Source organism: Suncus etruscus, chromosome 12 (genome assembly GCF_024139225.1).
Source record: "Suncus etruscus isolate mSunEtr1 chromosome 12, mSunEtr1.pri.cur, whole genome shotgun sequence".
Lineage (NCBI taxonomy): Eukaryota > Metazoa > Chordata > Mammalia > Eulipotyphla > Soricidae > Suncus > Suncus etruscus.
In genome coordinates, this window is record NC_064859.1 from 39,706,337 (window position 1) to 39,717,298 (window position 10,962).

At 38.7% G+C, this 10,962-nt stretch overlaps 1 protein-coding gene across 2 annotated transcripts in view; it reads left to right on the forward strand.

Annotated features, from left to right (window-relative positions):
* The window catches only part of CLHC1 (clathrin heavy chain linker domain containing 1), a 45,462-nt gene extending 34,932 nt beyond the window's left edge, over positions 1-10,530 (forward strand). For both annotated transcript variants that reach the window (XM_049784784.1, XM_049784785.1), the window contains 2 exons: positions 4,363-4,542; positions 10,334-10,530. In XM_049784784.1, the coding sequence (XP_049640741.1) occupies positions 4,363-4,542; positions 10,334-10,530 (377 nt within the window). The remainder of the gene's footprint in view (positions 1-4,362; positions 4,543-10,333) is intronic.
* The last annotated feature ends 432 nt before the right edge of the window (positions 10,531-10,962 follow it).

A 10,962-nucleotide genomic window follows, 5' to 3' on the forward strand; every position in this document is an offset into this window, starting at 1 on the left:
AAAATTCTTTTACAGTTTTCAGTGAAAATATTTTAGATTGAGCTGAATGATACCTGTCATAGACATTCAAATTAATTATGTTTTTACTTAATTCATAAACATTTAATGAGCTTGAAGTACAAGTTTATTTTTGTTCATTTCGTTTTGTTCCACCAGCTGTACTCAGGTACTACCCTCAGAGTTCACTGCTGGTGGTTGGTTCTTAGGAGGACCATACATATATGGTACCTGGGAGCAAACACACATTGGCCTTGTTGTATTATCTCTCTTTCTCTGAAATATATAGTTTTAAAGATAAATATAACATGCTAATCAAAGTTATTATTAAAAATAACTAATTTTATATGTTCTGAACTCAGATATAGTCACAGAAGAATTAGTAAAATTAGGTTATATTATACTTTTGAAGCATCTAGGTCTCAGTTGGGCAGTAATTTAAGAAAATTGGGATCACTGTAAAATCAGTGATCCTAGATGAATAAGCTGATCTAATATGAGTTTTATTCAGCAGTTCAATAGTCTTAAGGTGCCAGTCCTGACATTTTCTTTTCTCCAATTCTCAAAGTTTCTTTATACTTTAAGATTATATTAAGGGGGCCCGGAGAGATAGCACAGCGGTGTTTGCCTTGCAAGCAGCCGATCCAGGACCAAAGGTGGTTGGTTCGAATCCCAGTGTCTCATATGGTCCCCCGTGCCTGCCAGGAGCGATTTCTGAGCAAACAGCCAGGAGTAACCCCTGAGCACCGCCAGGTGTGGCCCAAAAACCAAAAAAAAAAAAAGATTATATTAAGGATCCCAATTACTTTTGTTTATATGGGTTATATTTATTAATATTTATCCTATTAAAATAAAAACAAAATATTTATTCATTTAAAATAGCAATAATAAATCCATCACGTTATCATAACATCATATTTCCTAGAACTGAAAAAAAAGTGGCATTTATTTAATACATTTTACAAATTTCCCTAATGCCTGCTTTACTAGTGGATAACTGATTTTTTGTGTCCCTTCTGTATTCAATCTGTTGAAAAATCACAGATCAAATAATTATTATGAAATATCAATATATGTTTATGAGAGAATATGAGTGGAAAAAGTCCATCAACAACTTATTATTAAAATAATTTTGATTTTATAGATTCTAAAACCACTGTTTCAGATATTTGCTAATTTAATATATACCATATTTGACATATATTACATAGGCCCTTATAATATTTTGAAAGAAAACATGCATTAATGATGATTTATAATGTGTGAAGCCAAGAAATAAATAAAATATATGAAAATGCCATTAGCAGAAGGGGAAGGCTAAAGAATATGAATTTTTGTCCTTTCTATTTAGTCAGAGAACATATCTTACAAATACTTGGTTGAACATTGGTTAATTGGTAAATTCATGGAGAATTTTTTTTTTTTTTTTTTTGGTTTTTGGGTCACACCCGAAAGTGCTCAGGGGTTACTCCTAGCTCCGTGCTCAGAAATCGCTCCTGGCAGGCTTGAGGGGACCACATGGGATGCCGAACCACTGTCCTTCTGCATACAAGGCAAACACCCTACCTCCATGCTATCTCTCTTGCCTTCTTATGGAGAATTCTTTTTTTTGGGGGGGGGGGTTTGGGTCACACCCGGCGGTGCTCAGGGGTTACTCCTGGCTGTCTGCTCAGATTGGCAGGCACAGGGGACCATATGGGACACCGGGATTTGAACCAACCACCTTTGGTCCTGGATCGGCTGCTTGCAAGGCAAATGCCACTGTGCTATCTCTCCGGGCCCTCTTATGGAGAATTCTTTTTTTTTTTTTTTTTTGTAGTTTTTGGGTCACACCCGGCAGTGCTCAGGGGTTACTCCTGGCTTCATGCTCAGAAATTGCCCCTGGCAGTCACAGGGGACCATATGGGACGCTGGGATTCGAACTGATGACCTCCTGCATGAAAGGCAAACGCCTTACATCCATGCTATCTCTTATGGAGAATTCTTTTTTTTTTTTTTTTTTTTGGTTTTTGGGCCACACCCGGTAATGCTCAGGGGTTACTCCTGGCTATGTGCTCAGAAATCGCCCCTGGCTTGGGGGGACCATATGGGACGCCGGGGGATCGAACCACGGTCCTTCCTTGGCTAGCTCTTGCAAGGCAGACACCTTACCTCCAGCGCCACCTACCCGGCCCCGTGAGAATTCTTAATCAAATGAAATAGTCTATGAAATAAAGAGGCTGAAAAGTGTTGTAAAATAGCCTCACCTTAGTGGAGGCGAGTTTAAATGACCTAAATATAAATTTTTACTGCTTCTCCTGGGAAATTAAAAATAAATGTTCATATCATTGATAGAAAATAATAATATTCTGCTGTTCCTTGTTTTTTTCTTTTGTCATTCTTCTCTTCACTTTTTTATATGTATATACATATATACATGCAATATATTTCTTATTTTAGAGGAACAGTAATGAAGTCAAGCAGACTTCTCATTATACCATGTATATACTCCGGGAAAATTAACTCTCTAAGTCCTATTTCCTTGGTTAATAATATCTCATTTATTGAATTAAAAGACATTGATTTAAAAAGTTTTAATACTATATATTTATAATGAACACTAGGTTATTATTACCTTGCAGAATACAAATTCTGTTTATAATAGTTTTGGGGATCTCAAAACTATTCTGAAAATTAATTCAATTTTTGACCAAGAATATATATATATAGGCGTTTCGGGTCACACCCGGCAGTTCTCAGGGGGTACTCATGGCTCTAGGCTCAGAAATCGCCCCTGGCAGGCTCACGGGACCATATGGGATGCAGGGATTTGAACCACCGTCCTTCTGCATATAAGGCAAATGCACTACCTCCATGCTATCTCTCCGGCCCCAAGAATATAATTATTTTAAAGAATTTAAAAACTAGAAAATCTGGGCCCGGAGAGATAGCACAGCAGCGTTTGCCTTGCAAGCAGCTGATCCAGGACCAAAGGTGGTTGGTTCGAATCCCAGTGTCCCATATGGTCCCCCGTGCCTGCCAGGAGATATTTCTGAGCAGACAGCCAGGAGTAACCCCTGAGCACCACCTGGTGTGGCCCAAAAAACCAAAAAAAAAAAAAAAAAAACCTAGAAAATCTTCAGGTGTGATACCCCCTTGGGATTTCTAGTCACTCTGAGATCCAAGCCACCAGCTAAGGCCATCTGCTCACCTGCATGACTGGTGTTATTTCTGAAAAAATCCTAGCTGAGTTCTAGGGATCCCCCAGTCTCCTGTAGCTGGCAGGTGGATCCTGCTAAGGGAAGAGGACACAGCACTTGGCTCTAAAAGACCTTCACCCAGAACTCTGCCTGCAGCTGTCTGTATCCCTGCTGGGAGACTCTGAAATCAATGTGTAGAGCCAGCCCTTTCACTCTGGAGAACCTCACTCAGGACATAAAGCCTGAACTTGTTAAAGTAAGGACTATGTTCACTGGACTTGATGTCCTATTCACTGAGAAGTTCACTCTGGAGGTGCAAATTGGAGATGCTCCATTTATGCTACTCACCCCCCTTATAAATCCTCAAACCAGTGGAGACAGTATTATGGGATAGAATGAGCATGATCTCAGAAATGAAGGAACCAGTAACTGAGGGAAGTTCAGAAAAGAGACCCCACCACTGCTCCCTTGGAGGGTTTGTGACATGTGTCATGAGCAGCATGTGGATAAATCGGCCAACTAACTCATTAACTGACAAAAGAAGAGTAAAGACGCCAGTCCGCTTGTACTTTAGCTGACCTTTATTAATTGTCATACTAGTGAATGCCATGAATTTTCTTCAGCAGGCCTATCTCCCAGAAAAAAGAAGTATATTTCATAATCCAAATGTTTATCTTTGTAGTTTGTTCTTCTGTACTAGAAGGAAGCTGCAAAAATTTTTTTCTATATAGGTGTCTGCTGTGTCTTCTGTGAGGAACCTGGAAGAGCAGCCCTTGGCCCTGCTGATGGCTTAGCAACTCGAGTTCATTTTTGTCAGAACTAATCCCTTTTCTTGCTGTAGCAAGATCCATTCCTCAACTGTGAATTCATGGTGCTCCCTGTATCTTGTTGCAATTGTGAATTCAAAAGATTTTGTTTTAGAACTTAGAAAGTGAAAAATAGTAACTAGATGTGTACTACAGGAACACAAACTATAGATTCAGAAGTGGTTTATATGATGGCAAAAGATACATCTGTAGCTTGAAACAGTAGTACTGAGTTGGAATCGAAGTGGGTCGCACAAGGCTTTGAGAAGATTGTACAAAAAGAAGTACTGATTGTAGGTCTAGACAGTAACTGATCTCATTTTTCTAGCTGATGTGTCTTATTATGATATTGAAAATTCATTTTTTATTTTTGCTTTCAGATGATCTACTAAGCCTAATAAAGCTATGTCCCAATACTGAGTTAATTCATGGTCTCACTAAAGAATGGAATGGGAAACCACCAGTTTTATCTTTTTCTCTTGCTATCCTTCATCTGTTCTCTATAGATATGAAAAAAGTTGTAATTAAGCTACTTCAAGAAATGAATGAAGATGGGAAAGGTAAGTAGAGTTATATATATATATATATATATATATATATATATATATATATATATATATATATAACTTTGATATATATGTATATCAAAGCAGCAGTGAATTTTTTAGGGAAAGTTTCAGTAGTGTTATATGTAAGTCATTTTCATCTTTATAGTTCCTTATTGGTAAGAAATAACTTCAGAAGTTTATAAACATGAAGTTTACATGTCAGTAGGAGTCTTTTGGCACTGAAATGTGTTTCTTGAGGGGCCAGAGCGATGACGCAGTGGTAGGGCGTTTGCCTTGCACATGGCTGACCCAGGACAGACCTGGGTTCTATACCTGGCATCCATGTGGTCCCCCAAGCCAGGAACAATTTCTGAGTGCATAGTCAGAAGTAACCCCTAAGCATCACCGGGTGTAACTCAAAAACCAAAAATAAAATGTGTTGGGGCCAGCGAGGTGGCGCTAGAGGTAAGTTATCTGGCTTGCAAGCGCTAGCCAAGGACCAAGGAAGTTATCGCGGTTTGATCCCAGCGTCCCATATGGTCTCCCCAAGCCAGGGGCAATTTCTGAGCACTTAGCCAGGAGTAACCCCTGAGTGTCAAATGGGTGTGGCCCAAAAAACCCAAAATAAATAAATAAATAAATAAATAAATAAATAAATAAAATGTGTTTCTTGAGGAAATTACTATAAAGAGAAACCTCACAAAATTTAAATAGAATAGCTGGCATTAACCTAAAAAACTATACATTTACTATATACCATATTTTCCGGCGTATAAGACAACTTTTGAAACAAAAAAAAGTCAACCGAAAATCGGGGGTCGTCTTATACGCCGAGGATATCCCAAAAATGTTTCATATGCCGCTAAACGAAAATTGTCTGAATAATGCCACAAAATGAATTTTCCAACTCGATCCTGCACCAATCACTGCCAGGCTGCTCGGACCGCCTCTCTAACTCAGCCAATCCAAGCAGGCTTTTTATGCATGCAAACTAGACAATGTTTGGACCCAAATCTACACTGTATAAAGCCTGCTCCAAATGGCCAGAGTCAGAGAGGAAGTCTATGACAGTAGAACCTTTGAACCTTTGCTTGTTGTGATTGGCTCACTGTGGTACATACAGTTGCAGCACAGGAACGTTCTGTTACAGCGAATATAGGCCTAAACTATGTTTTAAGTGCAAAATTAGGGGGTCGTCTTATACGCCCAGTCGTTTTATATGCCGGAAAATACGGTATATTTATTCCTTAATTAATTTATTTGGTTTTTGGATTACCACCTGGTGGCGCTCAAGGGTTACTCCTTGCTCTATGCTCAGAAATTGCCCCTGACAATGCCAGGAATAGAACCGTCTCCTGAGTTGGCCGCATGCCAGGCAAACGCTCTACCACTGTACTATCTCTCAGGCCCCTACTGTGTATATTTAATGAAGTTTTCATATGTAATTTAAATATAAAAGGTTTTATTCATAAACTAAATACATACATAAATATAATTGAGCCTAATTCAGCAATGAAATAAAAAATTACTAGTCAGGGGCCAAGAAGAAAGTACAGAGTTTGTTGCACTTGCCTTGCATGAGACTGACCCCAGTTCAATCTCCAGCTCTATATATGGTCCCCTAATCACTGCCAGGGATCAGTCCTGAGTACAAAGCCAGTAATAGTCCATGAGCACTGCTGAGTGTGACCCAAACACATTTCCCACCCTACCAAGAACAAAAAGTGTAGTCAATTAGAATAGAGGAAGTAGCCTAGTAGTAGAGTGTGTCTCATATATGTGAGGCCCTGAGTTTAATCCCTGGTACTACACTCACAAATTAGATCTAAGTTTCTTTCTTTCTCTAATTTAGGAAATTGAGCAAACAACTTTTTTTTATTTTATTTTTGTTAATATATCTGTATTTAATTTTTAAATTACATTTATGTTTTAAATATTTTAAATTGTTATTTACAAAGTTATTAAAAGTTAGATTTTAGACATACAATGTTTTAGCAACCAGTGCCACCAGAGTCAACCTTCCTCCACTAATGTTCCCAGAGTCCATCCTATGCCACCATCCCCTACCCCAGCCTGCCATCATAACAGGTGTCTTTTTAAGTTTGGTCGTTAAAAGTTTAAGTTTTTTGTGCCCGAGAAATAGCACAGCAGTAGGGCATTTGCCTTGCATGCAGCCGACCTGGGATGGACCTGGGTTCGATTTCCAGCATTCCATATGGTTCCTGAGCCTGCCAGGAATGATTTGGGTTTTTTTTTGGGGGGAGGCATACCCAGTGACACTCAGGGGTTACTCCTGGCTATGCACTCAGAAATCGCTCCTGGCTTGAGGGGACCATACAGGACGCTGGGGAATAAAACCGCCACGTGCAAGACAAACACCCTACCGCTATGCGATCACTCCAGCCCCAGGAATGATTCTGAGGTCAGAACCAGGAGTAACTCCGCCAAAAGCCAAAAGCTACAAATAAATAAATAAATAAATAAATAAACAAATAAATAAATAAAAGGTTGAGTTTCATTATTTCATTTTTATTGACTGTGGCTTGGATATTTAGTTCTGTCCTTTCTTAATCCAACCAATATGCCCGAGTCCCCTTGGCCTCTGTCCCCCATCATTTAATATTTTTCTTTTTCCTCCTTCACTCAATTTTTTAACTTCTCACTGTACTCTGAGGCCAAAAGTATTTTTGACAACTCCCTCTTAAGCCATTGCATTTCTTCATGCAGCAATTCTAAATATCACATATGTATTTACACTTTTCTGGCTTCATTTACCATACCTTCCAGTCGCATTATTGTTGCAGTGAACTGCATGATTGGATCATCCCGTACAGCTATGTAGTATTCCAATATATATATATATATGTACCACATCTTTATGATCCAATTCTTAGCTATTCTACTGTGTACTACAATGAATAACAGGGTGCATATGTTCTTTGGAATAAATGTTTTATTTATTTATTTTTTTTTTTTGGATTTTGGGCCACACCCGGCATTGCTCAGGGGTTACTCCTGGCTGTCTGCTCAGAAATAGCTCCTGGCAGGCACGGGGGACCATATGGGACACCGGGATTCGAACCAACCACCTTTGGTCCTGGATTGGCTGCTTGCAAGGCAAACGCTGCTGTGCTATCTCTCCGGGCCCAAATGTTTTACTTTTTAAATTTTTGTTTTGTTTTGTTCTTCAGGCCACACCCAGTTGTGCTCAGGGTTTACTCCTGGCTCTGCGGCTCAGATATTTCTCCTGGCTGGCTCAGGGGATCATTTGGGATGCCAGGAATTGAACCCATGTTGGCTGCATGCAATGCAATGCCTTACTCGCTGTGCTATCAATCTGGCCCTTTAATTTTTTAAAATAAATTCTGTAAGTTATTCACCATGAGATACACAGTTACAAAGTTGTTCATGATTGAGTTTCAGTCAATCAATGTCCAACACACAGCTCTTCACCAGTGCACATTTTCCACCACCAATGTCTCCAGTTACCCTCCCACTCTCTCTTCCCCCTGACCTCCCTCTTGTCTGCCTCTGTGGAAGGCATTTTTCTTCTCTTTCTCTCTCCCCCCTTCTTTTTTTCTTTTCTTTTCTTTTTTTTTTTTTTTTTTTTTGTTTTGTTTTGTTTTTGGGTCACAGCCGGCAGCTCTCAGGGGTTACTCCTGGCTCTGTGCTTAGAAATCTCTCCTTGCAGGCATGGGACCATATGAGATGCCTGGATTCGAACCACCATCTGTCCTGGATCATCTGTGCACAAGGCAAACACCCTACCACTGAGCTATCTCTCGGGCCCCTCTGTTCCCTTTTTTCCCCCCTTTTAGACACTCTCGTTTGCAAAAAATTTCTTGAAGGAATATCATGCATATCATTTTATTCCTTTAAGCACCCAGCTTTTTCCAGAGTGATCATTTCCACTATCATTGTCATAGTGGTTCCTTTTTGCCCTAATTTCACTCTCCTGCTATTTGCGGCAAGCTTCCTACCATGGACTGATCCTCTTGGCCCACGTCTTTGTCTTTATTGTCTCTGGATATTAATACCATACTATCTTTCTTTTATATCCTACAAATGTGTGTGATCATTCTATGTCTGTCCCTTCCCCTCTGACTCATTTTTCTCAGCAAGCTACTCTCCATGTATAGCCATATATATGCAAATTTCATGACTTAATTTTTCCAAACAGCTGCATAGTATTCCATTGTTTAGTTGTACCACAGTACATTTGTATTTCTTAGCCACTAATTCTTGGGCACTTGGCTTGTTTCCAGGTTCTGGATAATTCGAATAGTGCTGCAATGAATATAGGAGTACAGAGTCTTTTTCTGCATTGTAAACAAGTTGATTTTAAATTACTGTCTATTGTTAATGAATGGGGATAAATTATGTGAAATATTCCAGAAGATAAATATAAAATTATCACTATAAATATCAACTAAAATATTTGATAGAAAATAATAACTATGGTAGACACAAATAATAGTGATGATATTATTCTTTTTTTTTGTTTTTTGGGCCACACTCGGCAGTCCTCAAGGGTTACTCCTGGCTGTCTGCTCAGAAATAGCTCCTGGCAGGCACGGGGGACCATATGGGACACCGGGATTCGAACCAACCACCTTTGGTCCTGGATTGGCTGCTTGCAAGGCAAACGCTGCTGTGCTATCTCTCCGGGCCCCGTGATGATATTATTCTAAAATAAATCCTCTTTCATTAAATATGCAGGTACTAGACGAGAAATTAATTCTATATATAGATATATCTCAAGTAGGATTTTTATTTTCAAAAGTAAATAGTATCAGTTTGGGGCTGAGGATGCGGCTCTATGCATGTGTGAGGCCCTGGGCATGATACTCAGTACATGCACAAGAAAGAAATGCTGGAGAGATAGTACAGTGGTTAGGGTGCTTGTCTTGCATGTGGCTGACCAGGTTTTATCGCTGGCACTACATTTGGTCTTTTGAGCCCTACCATGAGTGATCATTAAGCACAGAGCTAGGAATAAACTCTGAGCATTGCCAGGTATTGCCCAGAAAAAAACAAAAACAAGAAAAAGAAATAATCAGTTTTCATTACAAATAAAATCCTTTTTTTTTTTTTTTTGGTTTTTGGGTCACACCCAGCTGTGCTCAGGGGTTACTCCTGGCCCTGTGCCAAGAAATCACTCCTGGCAGGGGAGGGGGACCATATGGGATGCTGGGATTCAAATCACTGTTCTTCTGCATGCAAGGCAAACACCTTACCTCCTTGCTATTACTCCGGCCCCTTCCTTGATTTTCTTTAGATTATGATTAGATGGTCTCTAAAGAAAGAAATGGAAAGTTTTTCTAAGAAGTTTTTAAGCTTTTGGGTCAGCATTACTATTAAATTTTGTTAGTGTTTAGAGGACTATGAAAGCAAGATCTAGCCTTCAGTTTTTTGATAGTGTCTAATTATAACATAGATTATTTAAGTATGATTATTGTGATCACATTATTATAGAATTTGTAATATAAATTATTTATTATATAAATTATACTGATTATTTGACTATGAAATTATATCATTCTAATCTTCTCTTACTCATAACCTTCAACATCTACTGTCCTCGCCAAGAAGTTGATGGTTCCTGAGTAGTAACAAATATGAGGAGCTAACAGTTAAATATTTATGTTTTGACTAACAATTCCACATTAAACTTATAGGACTAAAGTATCTGAATTAGGTTAATTAGCAACTAAATTGAACTATCTACTATTTTTTTAAGAATTGCTAATCATAGACTATCAAATGGAAATTAATGTAATATAACTTTGTATTTCTTCTTTAGCTGCAGTTGAATACCTTATGATAAATGATCCATTGTGCTCCCTGGAAAGTTGGCAAGAAATTGCAAATATATGTTTACAGAACGGCTTTCATATATTATCTAATAACATCATAACCATTCTTCGGTCTCAGGCTGGAGTGACAGAAATTTCTAAACAGGATGATACAGTCAACTTAATGGAACATGTTTTTTGGTAGTTCTATATCTTAACCAATTGAGGGCGCTTGCACAACATTTTAGGTTTGGTTGGCTGCAGAAGCTGATTTCGTGGGATTAATTTAAATACAGGAATAAATCTACACTTGTTATGATGATTTTTAGATTTGTTCTTGAAGCATGAGTACTATTGCTTCCCCCATTTCTTATATTGTTCTTATATTCACATTTTTCATATATCCTCATAATAAATCTTGATAAAATCTAATGTGACTTTCAATTTGTTTATTTTGCTTGGAGACCACATCAGGTGATTCTTAAGGTTTATTCCAGGTTCTATACTCAGGGATCAGTCCTGGTAGATCTTGGAGGACCATGTGAGGTGCTAGAATCAAACCCTGATTGGCTGTGTTCGAGGCAACCACCCTACCGCTATATACTATTGCTCCAATCCCCCCAAACATGACTGTATA